The sequence below is a fragment of the Solanum verrucosum genome, unplaced genomic scaffold, assembly GCF_900185275.1.
Source record: "Solanum verrucosum unplaced genomic scaffold, falcon-dt-bn FXZP01000022.1, whole genome shotgun sequence".
Lineage (NCBI taxonomy): Eukaryota > Viridiplantae > Streptophyta > Magnoliopsida > Solanales > Solanaceae > Solanum > Solanum verrucosum.
In genome coordinates this window covers 3986448-4007513 of record NW_026020086.1, presented here as the reverse complement: position 1 = coordinate 4007513, position 21066 = coordinate 3986448, and the positions used below count along the sequence as shown (strand labels likewise).

Sequence of the window (21066 nt, the reverse complement as noted above, 5' to 3'; positions counted from 1 at the left end):
GCTTCTACTCTCTCCGTTTCATATTACTTGGCACATGTTGACAACTTAATGTGAAGGCTATGGAAGGGGCAGAAGTGAGCATCTCACATTCCTATAGAGAAGCCAAAAAGGTGGCTGACTTCCAGGCCAAATTAGCTTCATCGACTGGAAATGGTACCTTCTACTTCTCTTATCAACAGCACCCGAAAGAAGCGAAGGGGTACTCTTTCAACTAGTTAGGTGGCAACTACCTTGCATAAGAAGAAGATACGACAAATGTATCTTTTTTGCTTATTGAGTGGAAGGTTATAAGTTTGTTGCCTTCCCTTTTTTTATGTCCTAATTTCCACCAGAGGTTAGGTACATGCCCCCCTCTGTTTTTGTGTTACTTATGTTGGAAATTATAGACATGGTAGGGGTCAAGCCAAACCCCCCACACCTAATAGCTTTAAGCTGTGATGGTGATGGCTTATATTTATTTATTTTTTAAAAAAAGTGATGGTTTTTGCCTTCACCTGTGCAAAAAGGAAAGAACATTAGATCATAAGAGTATTTTTAGGCATGAACAGATAACAACTCCAAGAAAGAAACAATGATGTGTCACTTCATCCCGCCTACGGACCAAGTTACTTGGACGTAAATCCAGCACATCACAAACCATAAGCCTCAACCGTGGACCCAACTGAGGATTTGTTGAAAGCTCCTTCAGCCGACTAAAGTACACATCGTTGATGCACCTTGATTTTTCTTTCTTATCAAGCTGCTCGCAGATGATGTTGAAGACCTGACAAATGGCTTCAACATTCTCCTCTTCCGGACAAATTTTGCGATCTTGTCCTAATAGCTCCTGTTAATAAAATACCAGCAAAGACAATCATTTGTACAGTTCAAGGAATTAAAAGCCATCAATCAGCTTGGAACAAAAGGACTTAAGCAAAAGGTAAGCAATTAACAACCTGAACAATGTGATGAACAATCTTTTCCGGGGTAATTTGTTGCTTAAAAAGCTCACAAATAAATCTAATATTCCCAAGATAGCGCAATTTGATCAACCATTCTTTGTCCTTACGTTCTGACTCCTGCTCAGGGGCTGTCATTTGCCTCGCCTCTTCCCGCAGTTTGTGAGCACTTTCAAATACCTCCTGACAGTTATTTAATAGAACGCGTTTGAACGTGATCACTTTTCCACGAGGTTCATCAGAAGGAAATGAAGGCAGCTTTTCATTGAGATCAGAACAGAGTTGGGCATACATTGAGGAAAATGTTGGTTCCAGTATAGCCTTGTTAAATATTAAGGAAACAACACCCTAGAGTGAAGATGAAAACACGTTAAATCTCCAAGGCGAACCGATGGAAAATTTGAACCGAAAACAACAACAACAAAAAATATGTATATATGTGAGGACAAACCTTTAGAGTGTCTGCACTAGTTATCCCGGATATTATCAGTTGATCTTTGAGGAGATCACTCTTCTGAGTTGTCTGGTTAAGTATACTGCAAATCGATATTAGTTAGTTTCAAATAATAGAGCTTCCAAATCAAGCAGTCCACGGGCACGTGATGACACATCATGTGAAGTTTTATGCCACAGTCTAAATAACAGCGACATTGATAGACTTGATAGCTACCGCTAACATTTTCGTGTAACTTAAATTTTAACTAAGTTTTCTGATAATATGGAACAGCCATTCTCTGTTCCACAAGTGAACTCCAACTCAGTTATCAGACTGCAAAGCAAAATAAATATCACGCAATACGTGGAGGCTCGAATGGATGTAAAAACCACAACCTACACTCTTAAAACAATCCTAGACTGTTGCTACCTTTCAAAACAACAAACTTCGAAAGTGTTTTGAAGCTATTGCATACACTAGAGTTGACACAAGAGAGAATCTGCTTTGACTTTTGAAACAAAGTTCTTTTAAGATTGAGAAGATTGAACAACTGTTACAGAGGGGGAAAATACCTCATCACAGTCTTAAAGACACAATCTTTGTAGAAAAGTTGCTTTTTCGAGCTGCTGGGCATGGAAATTTAGCTTTGATTAATGTAGGATCAGGTACTCCCTGATTCACAAACAAAGGTTTCTGAAATCAAGAAGTGATACATATATATAGCTTCATATCATACACAAGATGTAAATAAAAAGACATATCACACATCATTGTAAACACTTCCCGGTTATTATCGATTACAGAATAATAAATATCTGATGGAGTCAATCAACCAAATGAAAAACCACAAAGGAGAAACAGATAAATACAACAACAACAAACACATTGTTATCACACAAGTAGGGTCTGGAAACCTAGCTCGTGGAGGTAAAGAGGTTGTTCCCCAAAAACCCTCAGCTCAGAGAAACATATATGTGAAACCATAAAACCATATTAGCTAGACAGTGTAATTTTACGACGAAGAGATATCAATTGACACCCCTTGAATACTGTTAAATTAGGTCTTGGGCCTAACTCACACCCCAAAAACTAGCTCAAAGGGAGGAGGATTGCCCAAGCCTTATAAGAAGTCCACCCATCTCATTAACCACCGATGTGGGACTTTTGTCATTCTTTAACACCCAACTTCACGTCCAGTGCTTAGTATCTGGTGAGTGGACAATTTTGATTTTGGGGGCCCCAACATCGGGTGAGACGGGCCCTGCTCTGATACCATGTTAAATGAGGTCTTGGGACTAACTCACACCCCAAAAGCTAGCTCAAAGGGAGGAGGATTGCCCAAACCTTATAAAGAGTCCACCCATCTCATTAACCACCGATGTGAGACTTTTGTCATTATTTAACAAATACATGTGGCTCCGCCGGTGCAGGTAGTATATACATGTGTAAACAATCTTTTACATTGTGAGTGTATAAAAATTGAACTCTACAACTGGCAACGAGAGCCAGATTGATGTCCTAACAGAGATTCTTAAGATAGATAAATGAATGTATTGTTGATACAATACAATTCAACAACACATTGAATTAATATCTCATGTTGACATATTTGTTAGTACATATAAATATTATTTATTTATTAGAAAATTTAATAACTCATGTTGACGTTCATCTAAATTCCCATAAATATCAAATAGTAATACTTCCTGGAGGCAAAATGATAAATTATAAAATCAAATTAAAGATGATTGTTTGAAGGATATATGATAAGATGTTATAATTATTATTTTCCTTTACATTATTAATGTTCGTTACTACGTAATCTTGTATGTAATATAATATAGTATTTTAGTTTTAATGACTAATAGATTGTAAATATTATTTTATAAATTATGTGATATGGATAATTTTAGTAGTTTAATATTTAATTTATTACATAATTTACAACATTTAAATTATCAGTCTGTTCCAAATCAATGTGGGACTCTAACCCACTTTAAAATTCTCATTCATGTCTAGACCCAACTAGACCAGGAGTGCAAACTAGAATAGATCTAGCTATGATACCTTATGAAAAAATGTTATGATACTTGAACCTAACTCAACCTCAAAATCTAAAAGTTTTATATACATCCGTACGAGTTTATTGTACAATTTTTCGTTTACTTGACCGTAGGAGACTCGGTGGAACCAAAACGAATTGTTAGCTTTATTCATTATGATTTGTGTATGAATATCCCTAGTTGAATTTTCTACGGATAGAAATTAAAAGGAAAAACAATCACCAAAATTCCTCCACCAGTCAAGCTAAGAGTACTCTTAAATTGGGATAAATATTTCCATAAATTATGAATCAATATAACTCACCTCAATCTCCTGTTATTTCTCAGTGGTAGATCTGTATCCAATATGGCTGGCACAAGGTGTTATCTAGTACAGAAAGATGGGTGAGGAGATTAAACAATAATTAGAGTTGTCAATGGCACAAACAGAATTACTATTGTGTATGAATGAAAATTTCTATCCCGCACGAGGTGCAAGTATTGTAAGTTGTGTGAGGGGTTGTTTGGCTGCCAAGTGTATGTTATGGGACCACATGTCACTTTCTTTCATTTACTTTTCTCATCTATTTTTAACCTTCTTTCTTTCTTCAAAACACTTTCTTGCATTTTTTTCTACTACTTGTTAACTCTTAACATAATTTTATTTTATTTTTGTATGATGCTTTTTTTTTTAATTTTTTATTTGAAATTTGGTATATGACTTAAACCGTGACAATTTAAGATTTGTATTGTGTAGAGCTTTGTTCAAAGTGATATATTGCTTATCAAGAATTTTTCATACTCAAAACCTCTAGTTAATCGAGAAACAATATCATCTTTTGCGCCATCATTTATTTAAGGAAAAACCAAAGTTGGTGTGTCGAAAAATTTAAATTTAATTTTTTGGAAAAGTTTTAAGGAATTGAAGAAAGTGAAACTACAAAAAATTAGTATTTTAAAATCTCGTGTCTTAATTTCATAAAATGTTTTAAAAAAATTATTTTATAAATGATATATAGAAAATATGAGAACTTAGATTTTATTTTTTTTATTTGTGTGTTCGCTTATAAAAGATCATACATTTTTAAAAAAAATAATATATATACCACTAGACAGAGTGTCCAGTGGTGTTTTATTAATATAAAAATCCTCAATAGGGATAAGTACAAGCAAAGGGGGGTAAGCCTTACCTTTCCATTCCTAATAAGGTTATGAACCTCTACTAATTAACAAGCATGAAGAAAATAAGAATTAGAGAGAACTAAGTATTCTACAACCATCATTGAGTTATTAACATACTCTATGATGACGTTACAAATGAGGATACTTAAATAATGCAAAAATATAAAAGCCAAGAAGAAAGTTGTGTTATCAACCTCAACCTTCCTTTTACAAATGTATGAATTTAAAAAAATAGGTTGCCCGTCTAAAGTAACCTGAAGTATTTTCCTTTTGTCTTCTTCTTCAAATCTGTCCAACAACACTTGATAGTTCATCACTTTTTCTTGGGTTGATTGGATCTTGTTAAATCTATTGACACTGTCATATGATTTTGCTTTGCCAGTCGCATAGATAGTTGTCTTGGAACAAACTCTCCGGTCACTTTACCATCCCAACTGTGTTGCCTACCATGCGTCTTCCTTTTCTTTTGTTACTTCCACTTCTTTGATGCCTAGGTGAGATATCCCCATCCCTAGCCACTTTATCAAAACATTCATCTAGTATATTATCTTCCTCATCCTCATCAAAAGAATCATCGCCCAAATCAATAGCATAAGAATTAGTGGGATTAACTCCTGATGCTAAGGCCTCTACTTCATTCTTCTTTGCAATCACACTTTTAGGCACAAATTCTAATGCTTGTGGACTTAATTTTCCATTCAAAATTGGAGGTGAGACCTGCACTTCTTCATCAACCAAATCAGCCCACCTAGGAGCACTCCTCTCCCCCTGATTTTCCTTTGAAATAATCAAATTATTTGTGAGATTAGCTTGAGAAAGTGATGACATACCTTTCACCAAATCTTTGTCATTTCCTTTGGACAAAATGAGTTGTCCAGATTCACCTTGAAGTTCCCTAAACGACTCTAAAGATTGGGTAAGGACCTCGTGAGCGAAGGTGTTCAAAGTGACTATGGGTGTCTTGATCGCTAAATTGGATTTGAGTGCCATGGCAGCCTCACATTCTTGAATAATCTTGTTTACTTCAGGATTAGAAATGTGTAATGTTGGAGCCATAACATTACCATCTTTAACGGTATCCTTCAAGAAATCATCAAAACTATTCGAGCATAATAGATCATTTGAGGAATTACTTCGCGAACCTGGAGAAACATTAGATGATGCCTTCCTATGTATAACCATGTTCCAGTTCTCTTTGCTGCAAGTTCCTCTCTCTTTGTTCAAATCCTTGTCCAGCATTATTGCTAATGAGTCATCAACGTCCTCACTTGTATTCAAAGCAGTTGAAACTACAATTTCCTTGGTTTGATGTACCGATTTTTCAACATGTTGGGGGACCTCATTTAAAGATTCGAGATTAAAATTCCCAATGCCAGAAACATCGACTTGCTGCATCAAATTGTCCATAAACAATTCACCACTTTGATTCACATGAACTATATAAATACATATTTAAAAATAATAATAAAAAGATTATGATAGATATTAATCTTCTGGACTCTTAATTCATATTCATGTGATTGTCTTTATAATAATCAAATTCTTTTGTATTTATTTTTTTATTTTGATAATGTCAGAAGTACATTTTATGTTATTTTTTTTGTATTTGTTAATTAATTATTATTTTTATATGATCATATTTTCTATTAAAAATGACAACCAAATAGCCGAAAAACATAACAAAAATTACGTTAGCAAATTTTAAATAGCATAAGAAGAAAATTTGGACGAAGGAGGGAGAGAGATTAGAGAAAAAAGTAGGACCTTTAGGCCATTTTTCTTGCAAGTGAGATCAAAAATCCCCTTGGCAAAGCATAGAAGGACCTCACACAAGTATTGTCTGCCACCTAATATCTATGCCTCTCATAGAATAAATTTTTTTCCATAATATATTATTATAAAAAAAAAAGACCCACTAGTAGTCATTTACTTTAAACAAAAAGACACCCAATAATATCTAAGATGATCACTCAACTATGAATTCTTCTCTCGAAAAGTCACTCAATATTGATTTTTAACTCAAAAGTCATTTAACTATGATTTATTTTCTCAGAAAGTCACTCAACTATGAATTCTTTGTTCAGAAAGTCACTTAACTTTGATTTTTAACTCAAAAGTCACTTAACTAAGAGTGTTTTACTTACAAAGTTATTCAACCTATTCAATTAATTTTTTTAATTGAAATTTTTATTTCTAACTAAAATTGTAAAAAGATGACCCACCTACTTGACTTGATCCACTAAGAATATAATATTGATCCTTTTATTTTACCTTTTCCCCCAAATATAATAGTTAGGATTTATTATTTTAAGAACCTTTAAATTCCATGTGTTTTGATTATTATTTTTTCTACACTATGTATAATATGTGTTTATAGAACATAGTTTCAGTTTGAAAAAAATAAAAATTAAGCATAGTATACTAACGGTGAAATTGGATATTTTTTAAGCATGGTATAATTGGCAATACAAATGGATACTTTTTTTTAAAAAAATTACTTAGGAATAAAAATTTCATTAAAGTAAATTGTAATTAAAAGTAATTACTTGAATAGGTTAAGTGACTTTGTAAGTAAAACAATGGTTGAGTGACTTTATAAATAAAACATTCATAGTTGAGTCTTGAGTGAGTGACTTTTGGGTTAAAATTCAAAGTTGAGTGACTTTCTGAAAAAAATTTATAGTGGAGTGACTTTTTGAGAAACGAATTCATAGTTGAGTGACTTTTGAGTTAAAAACCAAAGTTGAGTGACTTTCTGAGAGAAGAGTTCATAGTTGAGTACTGACTGTGTGAGATCTTTAACTCCATATCCAATGTGTGATGCTAATAATGGAGGGCAGACCGATGAGGGCAGGTCAAAAAAAGGATTGACAACCATTTAGACTGGCAAGCATTTTAGTCGAATCACACATTGAAATAGTCCAAATAGGAGAGGAACATAAAGAAAAAGTTACAATACATAACACAAGTTCACGGATATCCTGCCCATCAACTTATTATAACATCTACTCCCTCTGTCCAACAATAGTTGTCCACTATTGACTTGACACACCCCTTAAGAAACAATAAATAATAGGGGTAATATTATTATTCTATCCATTGACTTTATTAAATATAATACCTTGAAGAATGTATTAGATGATAACTAGTATTTAATAGCAAGGGCAGAATAGACACGAACGGTAAATTATCTCTTGATTTTCTAAACTGAACAAGTAATGTTGGACAACTATTTTTAGTATAGTGGACAACTATCTAGTCTCCTACTGTGTCAAGTAAATGAAAGGAGCAGTAGTGAAAAAAAATATATACTATATTTCAATAGCTGGCACAATAACAAACTTCAAAATTTTAAGTACATAGTAAAGTATCATGTCAATGAGCTTAAATCTAAGACTTATCAAAACCTTGGAGTTTTCTATATTCCAAGTTGTGACTCTGAAATGAACTACTTTAGTAGGATTTCACATCTTCATTCCGAATGTTGGTATGAAATTTCCATCAGATCGACAGGCACATACTTGATTCATCAATCCTGTAATGTTTGCACATTAGATGCATATAGATGCTCAAAAACACAACATATTTAGGAGTTTGTTTCTACTTACTTTGATAATGAGGTCAATACGATCGTTTCCTTTATTCTCTTCAACATCTTCCTTAATTTTGGCAGCTGAAGCCTTAAGAGATTCGTTCTCACACTTAATCAACTTAATCTGTTTCAGTGTTGAAATATCTGCAAAGCTAAGGGGGATCTCCTCGAGGTCATCACACCTCTTTATAACAAGTGTTTCGAGCTGGGGAAAGGATTCCTCCGAGCCATCCCACCTTGAGATACCTAAGTAGGAAATTACAACTCTCCTTAATTTCCTCAAATTTACCAATTTAAGGGATTGCTCTAAGATACCTTGCTTATCCTTGGAAAGTTCTTCACTGAAAGTGAATCTCACTCGACTTTCCTTCCAATCGCAAGATTGAAATTGGCTATCATGCCCCTTCACTGCCAGCATAAACTTTTCATTTCTACTCTTCTCCAAGCAAAAGTGAAGCACTACATCATGAACTTGACAATATTTGACCTTACCATTATATCCTCTCTTTGAAACCATTACCACGTTACTGCTAATGAGCTCCGTCAAGTAACCTTCAGCTGCCTCTTCTATTGATTCAATGTTCTGCACAAAGTCTTCTGCTATCCATAAACTTATCAATTTAGACACTGAAATTCTTGCATCCTCCGGAAACATCCCCATATAAAGAAGGCAAGGCTTTAAATGATCGGGTAAGTTGTTGTAACTTAACTGCATAGTTGAAAGACAATATCCTTCGGACTCACCAAGATAGGAAAGCAGAGAATTTTTAACCTCATCCCACCAAGACACTTCCATTTTCTTCCTTTTGATAATTCCAGCTATCAAGATAATCACCAGAGATAGTCCTTTGGATCTTTCTGCAACCGCTTGACTCACATCTTGTAGTTCAGGCGGGCAACCTTCCTGTTGAAACACCTTTTTCTGCAACAACTTTAGACTCTCATCGGGTTTTAGGAATGGAAGATAATAAGGATCAGTATGGTGCTTCGCTTGCTTAGCCACTTTCTCAAGTCGAGTTGTTAGGACTATTCTGCTTCTATTTCCAACATCTGGAAAACAAAGCCTTAAGTCATCTCATGCCATACCATCCCACATATCATCCAATACAATGAGATATCTCTTTACCGTTAATTTTTTCTTCAACATTTCAGCAAGGACGTCATCCTTCTCTCCCTTGGAACAAGTTAATTGACTGAAAATATCTTGTAATAGCTCTATCCGGTTATATGTTTGAGAAATGAGGCCCCATGCTCTAACATCAAAATGAGAAACAATGATGTCATTATTATACAACTTCTTAGCACAAGTTGTTTTACCTTTCTCTCCCATCCCAACAATAGGGATGACAGCTAGCTCACTTTTCCCTCGTATCAGATGCTGAATTATTATTTTTGTGTCATCCTCAAAACCAACAATATCGTCCTCATCATTCATAACATTGCTATGTTGAGGTGGCAGATGTTTAGATGGCTCAACTACAGAGAATGGCCTCAAAGCAAGGTTCACCGACCCCATCTTTGTCACCTCCACATTAATATGATTGATCTCTTCTATGATTGCAGGAAGTGAACAAAAAGAATGCCAAAGAGCATTATATTTAACAAGTATAGAGTCGATGGATACTTCAGCTTCATATGCCAAATTGACAGCACGCCTCTGAAGATCTTTAAGAATTTCATCATGTTTATGCTGCACCTTTGCGACATCTCTGAAAACAGATGTTAGAGATGAAAGCTTTTTCTCTAAAATACCAATATGGGGCTTCATCAGGAAATCTAAAATTGATTCAGATTTCAACATCTCATTCAATTTCCTTAGAAGAGAATCAAGAAAGTTCAATCCACCAACAGCGGGGAACTCATAATTAGATAGACTGTATTTTAAGGATTTGTACCTCTCCTCCACTTGTGCCTTTAGATCTTCAATTTTCTCCAATATTTGCATCGTGTCAAGATCAATTTCGCTAGAGTCTTCTTTGATTGTAGATTCTGCAAGAAGCATTTGAATTACACATAGTATGTCTCCCACAAGAACTCCAATGTTTGCTAAGACTTCATTCAGCCCATTGCCATTAATAACATGATTAGGCACATCACTGAGAAAAACCAACAAGAACTCTATTGCCACATCAATGTTTCGAGCAGTGACATTAGTAGGAAGTTTCTTAAGCTTTTGATTTCTAAGATACACCAGCAGATTACATAGATGATATGAAAATCCTTTTGGTAATATCTTATCCTTGAAAGTTCTTGATTGAGCAAACTTTGAAGTCTTTAGTTCACCAAGAATAATCTTTTGCATTTCCAGCTCCACTAGCACAACCAGGAAAAGTAGATAACAAGGCTTTCTCGAGATATCATTCTCATCCTCTTTTGAATCTGTTTCTTCTGAATCCATTTCTTCTTCATCCTCTTCAGAATCTGTTTCTTCTGAATCCGTTTCTTCTTCATCTTCTTCTGAGTCTTTTTTCTTTTTCATCCTCTTCGTAAAATGTTTCTTCATAAAATGTTTCTTCGTAAAATGTTTCTTCTGAATCTGTTTCTTCTTCATCCTCATTCCCACAAACCCAAAAATAAAAACATATTTGTCCGACATTGTCAGCCATGAACTGGATTCGGGTATCCAGACCTTTCAGCTTCTCATGCTCGACACAACCATTTATCTCTGAGACATATACATATCTCAAAAATTTAATTTTCTTTTGAACAATTTTCAGTTGCTTTATAAATCTAAGGATTTCTTCATTTTTAAAAGAATGGTTCCTTTCCAGGTACATTATTAGTACGTCATTTTAGATTCTTGCCGAGGCAATCCATATATTCTGGCAGATAGGAATCTTTCAACTGATCATAATTGTACCTTAAAATGGATTCCAGAAGCTCTGATTCTAGCCTTTCCATGTTAAGGTTACTTTTGCATTCATCTGGAATTCCACTAAAAACTATGTGAAGCATTTTAACAGTGGATTTGGCCTTCTCTGTGATTTTGACTAAGAAATTAGGCAAAACAAGATGATGATACATGATAAAGGTTTTCAAAAATCTTAGGTGCATTTCAAGTTTATCAATCTTGAAGCCAGCTGATCCACTCTTCTTCATCCTTCTTAGATGATCCAACATATCGCAAGTTCATCAACTCTGCAAGTTGACGCAAAATGGATTAATAATTCAACTGTTGTATAGTATCAATATATATATATATATATATATAACAATTTAGAGATTTTGTAAAGCAATAGAAAGTTAATTTATCTTACTATTTTCAATCAAGCAAGTTCCATCTTCTTTTGCCTTTTTGTATCTCAAAGTTCTGATCCAATCCTAGAAAAAGAGTTGTTCATAACTATATTCAAAGAACTAATTATGGTTTAACCAAAGGATTGGATTAACTAGACAGCTAATACATTGGCAGACAATATGCATTCCCATTGGCTTTCAAAGTCAATGGTTGCATTATTTAATGAAGTAGCAGAGAGACAACTAATTAATTGGAAGGTTAGTGTCCATTCCCAATGATTAATCAAATTATGTGGAAGGAAAGGATGGTTAGTAGTTCAGTTGGTTGATTACCTTAATTTTCACATTATAATTTATTAAGAGAAAAATGATAAATATACCTGTGAATAATCATAAATGATATACAGATACATTCTATCATACTTATGGGACATTGGTGCCTCTACCGTCCAAAAACTAGAGCATTTGTTTCTTTTTCTGAAACAAGAGTCTTCAGTAGTCTACAATGATCAAAGGAGAGTGAAGACACATATCATACTTGTGAGCTAAGTTGTTCTTTGTCATTATATTCTCCGTTTTCACAGGTGCCTGGCTCAGAATGACATGTTGTAATGAACTCATATCGTATTGAAATCGATAATTGGAGTTACACGTACAATTATAAGAGTTCATCTGAGACTGGATCTGCATCTACAGAAAGATAAATAAGACAAGATATGGCAACACAAAGTACATACTGCTTCCTTTGTGCAAGCAATTACATAACAACTAATTATACAAATAGTCTTTAATTGTCATTTTCAGTCGGGATTTTAGAAAGTGTGTAAAAGGTCTACCCGTTTGTAGTGGCAAAAGGAGACGTATTAAAGTCCTAATAGAGATTCTTACAAGATATTTGGCGTTGGGGGAGTAGTACGTGAATTCTCATCATTGTTACACATATTTTGGGTATTTGGGAGCCATTTTATAGAAATTTGGAGATTTTCTCAGTTTTTCGTGTGTGTAGCCCATAAATATTTGGGTGCTATTGCTTTCGGATAATTTTTTTGCAAAACTTTTACAGAACCCTCCGTAGGGAGTTGGGGGAGCAGCACGTGAAGCCTCACCATTTTTTACACATATTTTGGACATTTAGGAGCCATTTTATAGGAATTTGGCGATTTTTTCAGTTTTTCGTGTATGTTAGCCCATGAATATTTTGGTGATATTGCTTCCGGATGATTTTTATGCAAAACCTTTACAAAACCCTCCGTAGAGAGTTGGGGGAGCAGTATGTGAAGTTTCGCCATTTTTTACACATATTTTGGACATTTAGGAGTCATTTTATAGGAATTTGGTGATTTTCTCAACTTTTCGTGTATTAGCCCATGAATATTTTGGTGATATTGCTTCTAGATGATTTTTTTGCAAAATCTTTACAAAACCCTCTATACGGAGTTGAGGGAGCAGTACGTGAAGGTTCACCATTTTTACACGTATTTTGGTCATAGATGAGTTATTTTATAGGTATTATGCGATTTTCTCAGTTTTTCGTGTGTGTTAGCCCATAAATAGTTTGGTGATTTCGCTTCCAGATGATTTTTTGGAAAACTTTTACATAACCCTCCGTAGGGAGTTGGGGGAGCAGTACGTGAAACCTCACAATTTATACACATATTTTGGGAGTATTAGGAGCCATTTTATAGGAATTTAGTGATTTTCTCAGTTTTTCGTGTGTGTTAGCCCATAACTATTTTGGTGATCTTGCTTTTGAACGATTTTTTTGCAAAACATTAACATAAACCTCCATAGAGAATTGGGGGAGCAATACGTGAAGCCTCATCATTTTTTACAGATATTTTGGACATTAAGGAGCCATTTTATAAGAATTTAGCAATTTTCTTAGTTTTTCCTGTATGTTAGCCTATGAATATTTTGGTGATATTGCTTCCGGATGATATTTATGAAAAAAAAAACTTTACAAAACCCTCCATAGGGAGTTGAGGGAGCAGTACGTGAAGTCTCACCATTTTTTACACATATTTTGGACATTTAGGAGCCATTTTATAAGTATTATGCAATTTTCTCAGTTTTTTGTGTGTGTTAGCACATGAATATTTTGGTGATATTGCTTCAATTTTATTTTTTTGAAAAACCTTTATAAACCCCTCTATAGGTAGTTGGTGGAGCAGTACGTGAAGCCTCGTCATTTTATACACATATTGTGGGAATTTACAAGCCATTTTATACGAATTTGGTGATTTTCTCAGTTTTTCGTGTGTTAGCCCATAAATATTTTGGTAATTTTGCTTCCGAACGATTTTTATGCACAACTTTTTACAGATCCCTCTGTAGGGAGTCGGGGAGCAGTACGTGAAGCCTCACCATTTTTTACATATATTTTGGACATTTAGGAGCCATTTTATATGAATTTGGTGATTTTCTCAGTTTTCGTGTATATTAGCTCATGAATATTTTGGTGATATTGCTTCTAGATGATTTTTTTTCAAAAAATCTTTACATAACCCTCCGTACGGGGTTGAGGGAGCAATACGTGAAGGCTTACAATTTTTTACACGTATTTTGGTCGTATAGGAGCCATTTTATAGGTACCATGCGATTTTCTCAGTTTTTCGTGTGTTAGTCCATGAATAGTTTGGTGATTTTGCTTATGGACGATTTTTTTTCAAAACCTTTACAGAGCCCTCTGTAAGGAGTTGGGGGAGCAGTACGTGAAGCCTCACCATTTTTACACATATTTTGGGCATTTAGGAGCCATTTCATAGGAATTTAACGATTTTCCCAGTTTTTCGTGTGTGTTAGCCATGAATATTTTGGCGATTTTACTTCTGGATGATTTTGTGCAAAACTTTTATAGAATCCTCCGTAGGGAGTTGGGTGAGCAGTGCGTGAAGCCTCACCATTATTTACACATATTTTGGACATTTAGGAGCCATTTTGTAGGAACTTGTCAATTTTTTCAGTTTTTTCGTGTATGTTAATCCATGAATATTTTGGTGATTTTAGGACATTTAGGACCCATGAATATTTTGGTGATATTGCTTCCGTATAGTTTTTTTGAAAAGCTTTTACAGAACCCTCCGTAGGGAGTTGGGGGAGCAGTAAGTGAAGCCTCACCATGATTTACACATATTTTAGACATTTAATAGGAATTTAGCGATTTTCTTAGTTTTTCGTGTATGTTAGCCCATGTATATTTTGGTGATTTTGCTTTCGAACAATTTTATTTCAAAACTTTTACAGAAACTTCTGTAGGGAGTTGGGTGACCAGTACGTGAAGCCTCACCATTATTTACACATATTTTGGACATTTGGGAGCCATTTTATAGGAATTTGGCAATTTTCTCAATTTTTCGTGTATGTTAGCCCATGAATATTTTTGTGATTTTACTTCCAGATGATTTTTATACAAAACCCTCCGTAGGGAATTGAGGGAGCAACTCGTGAAGCCTCACCATTTTTACATATATTTTGGATATTTAAGAGCCATTTTATAAGAATTTGGCGATTTTCTCAATTTTTCATGTATGTTAGACCATGAATATTTTAGTGATTTTTCTTTCGGATAATTTTTTTGTAAAACCTTTACAGAACCCTTCGTAGGGAGTTGGGTGTGCAGTACGTGAAGCCTCGCCATTTTTTACACATATTTTAAACATTTACGAGTCATTTTATAAGTGTTAGACAATTTTCTCAATTTTTTTCTATATGTTAGCCTATGAATATTTTGGTAATTTTGCTTCTTGGCGATTTTTTTGTACAACCTTTAGATAAACCTCAATAGGGAGTTGGTGGAGCAGTACGTGAAGCCTCTCCATTTTTTGCACATATTTTAGATATTTAGGAACCATTTTATAGGAATTTGGTGATTTTCTCAGTTTTTCATGTATGTTAGCCCATGAATATTTTGGTGATATTGCTTCAGAATTATTTTTATGCAAAACTTTTACAGAACCCTCCGTAGAGAGTTGGGAGACTAGTACATGAAGCCTCACCATTTTTTACATATATTTTGGGTATTTAGGAGCCATTTTATAAGTATTAGGCGATTTTCCTCAGTTTTTTGTGTGTGTTATCCCATGAATATTTTTGAGATATTATTTTTGCAAAAACTTTGCAGAATCCTCTGTAGGGAGTTGTGGGAGCAGTACGTGAAGCCTCACCAATTTTCACATGTTTTGGGCATTTAGGAGCCATTTTATAGGAATTAGGCGATTTTCTCAATTTTTCGTGTGTTATCCTATAAATATTTTGGTGATTTTGGTTCTGGATGATTTTTTTGCAAAACCTTTACAAAACCCTCTGTAGAGAGTTGGTGGAGCAGTACATGGAGCCTCACTATTTTTTTACACATATTTTGGTCAGCTAGAAGCCATTTTGTAGGAATTTGTGAGATTTTCTCAATTGTTTGTGTCTATTAGCCCATTCATATTTTGGAGATATTGCTTTCGTATGATTTTTTTTCAAAACATTTACAAAACCCTTTGTAGGGAATAGGGGGAGTATGTGAAGCCTCACCATTTTTTACTCATATTTTGGGCATTTAGGAGCCATTTTATAGGGATTTGGCGATTTTCTAATTTTTTTTGTGTGTGTTAGCCCTTGAATATTTTGGTGATATTCCTTCCCGATGATTCTTTTGCAAAACCTTTACAGAACCCTCCTTACGGACTTGGGGGAGAAGTACGTGAAGACTCACAATTTTTACATATATTTTGGTTATTTAGGAGTTATTTTATAGGTATTAGACGATATTTCAGTTTTTCGTGTGTGTTAGCTCGTGAATATTTTGGTGATATTGCTTCTAGTGATTTTTTGCAAAACCTTTACAAAGCCCTCTGTAGGGAGTTGAGGGAGCAGTATGTGAAGCCTCACAATTTTTTACACATATTTTGGGCATTTAGGAGCCATTTTATACGTATTAGAAGACTTTCTCAGTTTTTTCATGGGTGAGCGCATTAATATTTTGGTGATATTGCTTCCGGATGATTTTTTTGCAAATCCTTCATAGAACCCTCTGTAGATAGTTATGAGAGCAGTATGTGAAAAATCACTATTTTTTACACATACTTTGGGCATTTATGAGCCATTTTATAAGAATTAGGTGATTTTCTCAGTTTTTTGTGTATGTTAGCCCATGAATATTTTGGTGATATTGCTTCTGGATGATTTTTTTGAAAAACCTTTACAGAACCCTCCGTAGGGAGTCGGGAGACTAGTACGTGAAGCCTCACCATTTTTTACACATATTTTTGGCATTTAGGAGCCATTTTATAGGAATTAGGCGATTTTCTCAATTTTTCGTGTGTGTTAGCCCATTAATATTTTAATGATATTGCCTTTAGATGATTTTTTTGCAAAACCTTTACAGAACCCTCCGTAGGGAGTTGGGGAAGCAGTACGTGAAGCCTCACCTTTTTTTACACATATTCATTTAGGGGTCATTTTATAGGTATTAGGTGATTTTCTCAAATTTCTGTGTGTGTTAGCCTATGTATATATTAGTGATATTACTTTTGGATATATTTTTTTGCAAAACCTTTACAGAACCCTCTGTAGGATGTTGGGGTAGCAGTAAGTGAAGCCTCATAATTTTTTACACATATTTTAGGCATTTATGAGTCATTTTATAGGAATTTGGCGATTTTATTTGTTTTTCATTTGTTATCCATGCATATTTTGGTGATATTGCTTACGGATAATTTTTTTGCAAAACCTTTACAGAACCCTCTGTAGGGAGTTGCGGGAGCAAATCATGAAGCCTCACCATTTTTACACATATTGTGGGCATTTAGGAACCATTTTATAGGAATTTGGCGATTTTCTCAATTTTTCGTGTGTGTTAGCCCATGAATATTTTAGTGATTTTTCTTTCAGATGTTTTTTTGCAAAACTTTTATAGAACCCTCCGTAGGGAATTGGGGGTGCAGAACGTGAAGTCTCGTCATTTGTTACACATATTTTGGGCATTTAAGAGTCATGTTTAGGTATTAGGAGATTTTCTCAGTTTTTCGAGGGTTAACACCTATGATTATTTTGGTGATATTGCTTTCGGATGATTTTTTTTGTAAAACCTTCATAGACCCCTCCGTAGATAGTTGGGAGAGCAATACGTGAAGCCTCACTATTTTTTACACATATTTTGGACATTTAAGAGCCATTTTATAAGAATTAGGCTATTTTCTCAATTTTTCGTGTATGTTAGACCATAAATATTTTGGTGATATTGCTTTTGGATGATTTTTATAAAAAAAAACCTTTACAGAACCCTCCGTAGGGAGTTGGGAGACTAGTACGTGAAGCCTCACCGTTTTTTCCAGATATTTTGGGCATTTAGGAGCCATTATATAAGTATTAGGCGATTTTCCTCAGTTTTTCGTGTGTGTTACCCATGAATATTTTTGTGATATTGCTTCCGGATGATTTTTTTGTAAAACCTTTACAGAATCCTCTGCAAGGAGTTGGGGAGCAGTAGTGAAGCCTCACTATTTTTACACTTATTTTGGGCAATTAGGAGCCATTTTATAGGAAGTAGGTGATTTTCTCAGTTTATCGTGTGTGTTAACCCAAGAATATTTTGGTGATATTGCTTCTGGATGATTTTTCTGAAAAACCTTCAAAGAACCCTTAGTAGGGAGTTGGGGGAGCAGTACGTGAAGCCTCACCATTTTTTACAAATATTTTTGGCATTTAGGAGCTATTTTATAGGAATTAGGTGGTTTTCTCAGTTTTTCGTGTGTGTTAGCCCATGAATATTTTGGAGATATTGCTTCCGGACGATTTTTTTTTTGCAAAACCTTTATAGAACCCTCCGTAGGGAGTTGGGGGAGCAGTACGTGAAGCCTCACCATTACTTACACATATTTTGGGAATTTAGGAGTCATTTTATAGGAATTTGGCGATTTTCTCAGTTTTTCGTGTGTGTTGGTCAATGAATATTTTGGAGATTTTGCTTCCAGATGATTATTTTGCAAAACCTTTAGAGAACCCTCTGTACAGAACTGGGGGAAGCAGTACGTGAATCCTCACCATTTTTTACACATATTAGCCATTAGGAGTCATTTTATAGGTATTAGGCAATTTTCTCAGTTTTTCGTAACCCTCCGTAGGGAGTTGAGGGAGCACTACGTGAAGTCTTGCCATTTTTTACACATATTTTCGACATTTAGGAGTCATTTTATAGGTATTAGATGATTTTCTCAGTTTTTCGTATATGTGGCTCATAAATATCTTGGTGATATTGCTTCCGAATTATATAGACAATGAGCTTAATTTAATAGGTTAAAAATTAATGAACTAACTAATACATAGCAAAAATTCAAGATAATTTGTGTTTCGTGACATATTTTCCGTCTTTGCCAAAAAGGCTCTAGGGTCGCATCTAATATTCCTTTACATGATAGAATACTAGGTGGGGATAAAATCAGATATAAAATTATATAAAACTTAATTAAAAATGCTAACAGTAAGATTAGTCTATACATGATTTCTACTTACATGATTCAAATGGTTAATTAATAGCAAATTTTTAGTTGTTTAATTGTATTCTCGACATGTTTTCATGTTGAATTTTTTATATCTAATCGTTGGGGTAAGATTCAAAACCATAACTTATGTCAACTCTAATATTAGAGATATTATAAGTCTGGAGGAAGTAAAAGATGATCAAATAACACAACACAAAACTTTATTTAAAAAAACAACACACTAAAAATAAAAATAAAAAGAACAGAAGAAAATTGAACAAGCATATAAACTTAGACATAAAACCAAATAACTAGAAAAATTAAACAGAACGTCAACTTCAATTCCAATATGAATAATTTGAATTGCAGCTATATTGTCAGCACATAAAACTTAAACTTCTTCGTCTAACCAAAGATATCGAGAACAAAATCCTCTTCATCAGACTCTTCTTTCTCTTCCACTTTCTTTTCCTCCTCCTTCTCCGCCACCGCTGCAGCAGCAGCACCACCACTAGCTACCACAAGACCACCACCAGAAGGCACTGAAGCTAGCTTCTCTCTTCCGGCAGCAATAAGTTCAGCAAGGTCTCTTCCTTTGACTTGAGATAATAATAACTCAATTTTTGAATCATCAGCTTCCGCTCCGACGGAGGAGAGAATTGCTTTCAAATCCTCCGCCGTGGGATTGGTGTGTCCACCCAACACAGCCAACAAGTAGGTGGCGATCACCTTCATTTTTTTGAGTTTTTTTTTTTTTTGGACTTGGTGAAAACTTGGGAACAAAGAGTGGTTTAGGGTTTGGGGTTTTTGAGAATATATAGCGTTGTTTGGTGTTTTAAAGGTGTTTTTTTTTCTTTTTTTGGTTTTTTGGTGTACAAGTAACGTAAGTAATAATAATTCTTAAAGACAAAAATATAACCTTCATTATGTTAGGATAAAGATTTTTTCCTTTTTTTCTAATTTCATTACCAAAAATTAATGCAAGAAATTTCAAAAAGGGTTAGTATAATAGCACTTGTTTTTTTTTTAGAATGGTAACTTATAATAGCACTTTTGATCACTTGGTTATTGATAAATTCAATTTTAGTCCTTAAGATAAGCACATTTAGCGTTCATTTTCTTGATGTGCACTTTTTTACCCCTTTTTGCTTATAAATATTCATAAAAAATTTTAGAATTATTAATCGTTTCGCCATTTAATTACTCATGTGATATTCCTGAATGTTATTTCTAAAAAAATAATCCATAATAACATATTTTTTACATATGGGATGAAAAGAATGGTCGGGTTCAGTCTACGATAGCCAATGCATCTAATTTCAATGTGAATTTGAACATGAGTAATTTCTATATTCTTTTGGGATGAAATCTATATAATTAGAAACAATATAAAAAAAAGTAAAATAAATTGAAAATATGATTTTATTAAACCTTCCTTTTATACTAGAAATGGCTATGACCTATAATAAAGCTCATTATTTATTTGTTTTAAACATCAATTAGTAGAATATAGAGTATAAACTTTTGATTCTCATTCTTTTCGCCTTTTCCTCGTTGGCTCATATATTTCAAAACGTGGGCCAAAGAAGAAAATTATTTTGTATTCCAAAACTAAAGAGATTAGATTTTTTAACACCTAAGGATTCTGAAAAAAGTCATTTTCTTCTATTCAAATTATAAAAGGTCATTGAAGATCAATTTCCACCGAAAGTTCCAAATCATATTTTTTATTCCAATAATACAGCTACACTATTTACTAATAGCATATTTGCCTAAAAGCAGAGGCAATGCAAGGGAAGCATCTTATAATACCATTTGCTAATTAAAAAAGAGAGAAACTGTAACATGTATTACAACTTACACGTCAAAAGCAACATTTCCGTCGATGCCTTTGAATATAAAGTCACTTTGTCAATTGTCCTAAAGCAATAAAGAAGGATAGCTAAGCAAATCCATTCAAGCTCAAGGCCTAAGATACACTAGTAGAAATTTTTAAAGGATACAGTAGAAAAGAACTCAACATTATATAGTCCTAACAAGTAATAAGATAGCACAAAACGGATGACCGGGAGAAGCAAAACCAAATCAGGGTAACTGCCTAATTTATGTGTTAATTTTCCTTTTATTGAGCCGTCAAGCAAGTCGGCCTTCACCATATTTCTGCTCTAGCATG

The 21066-nt window shown here is 34.1% G+C and overlaps 1 protein-coding gene and 1 pseudogene across 1 annotated transcript; both read right to left on the bottom strand.

Annotated features, from left to right (window-relative positions):
- Positions 1-8127: 8127 nt before the first annotated feature.
- On the bottom strand, positions 8128-11310 carry LOC125824676 (late blight resistance protein R1-A-like; annotated as a pseudogene).
- A 7988-nt stretch (positions 11311-19298) lies between these two features.
- On the bottom strand, positions 19299-19628 carry LOC125824675 (60S acidic ribosomal protein P2-like). Its single transcript, XM_049504069.1, has one exon. The coding sequence runs from the start codon at positions 19626-19628 to the stop codon at positions 19299-19301; it is 330 nt and encodes a 109-aa protein (XP_049360026.1).
- Positions 19629-21066: the final 1438 nt, after the last annotated feature.

Coding starts and splice junctions, on each gene's coding strand:
- LOC125824675 (XM_049504069.1), bottom strand. CDS start 19,628: ATGAAGGTGATCGCCACCTACTTGTTGGCTGTGTTGGGTGGACACACC.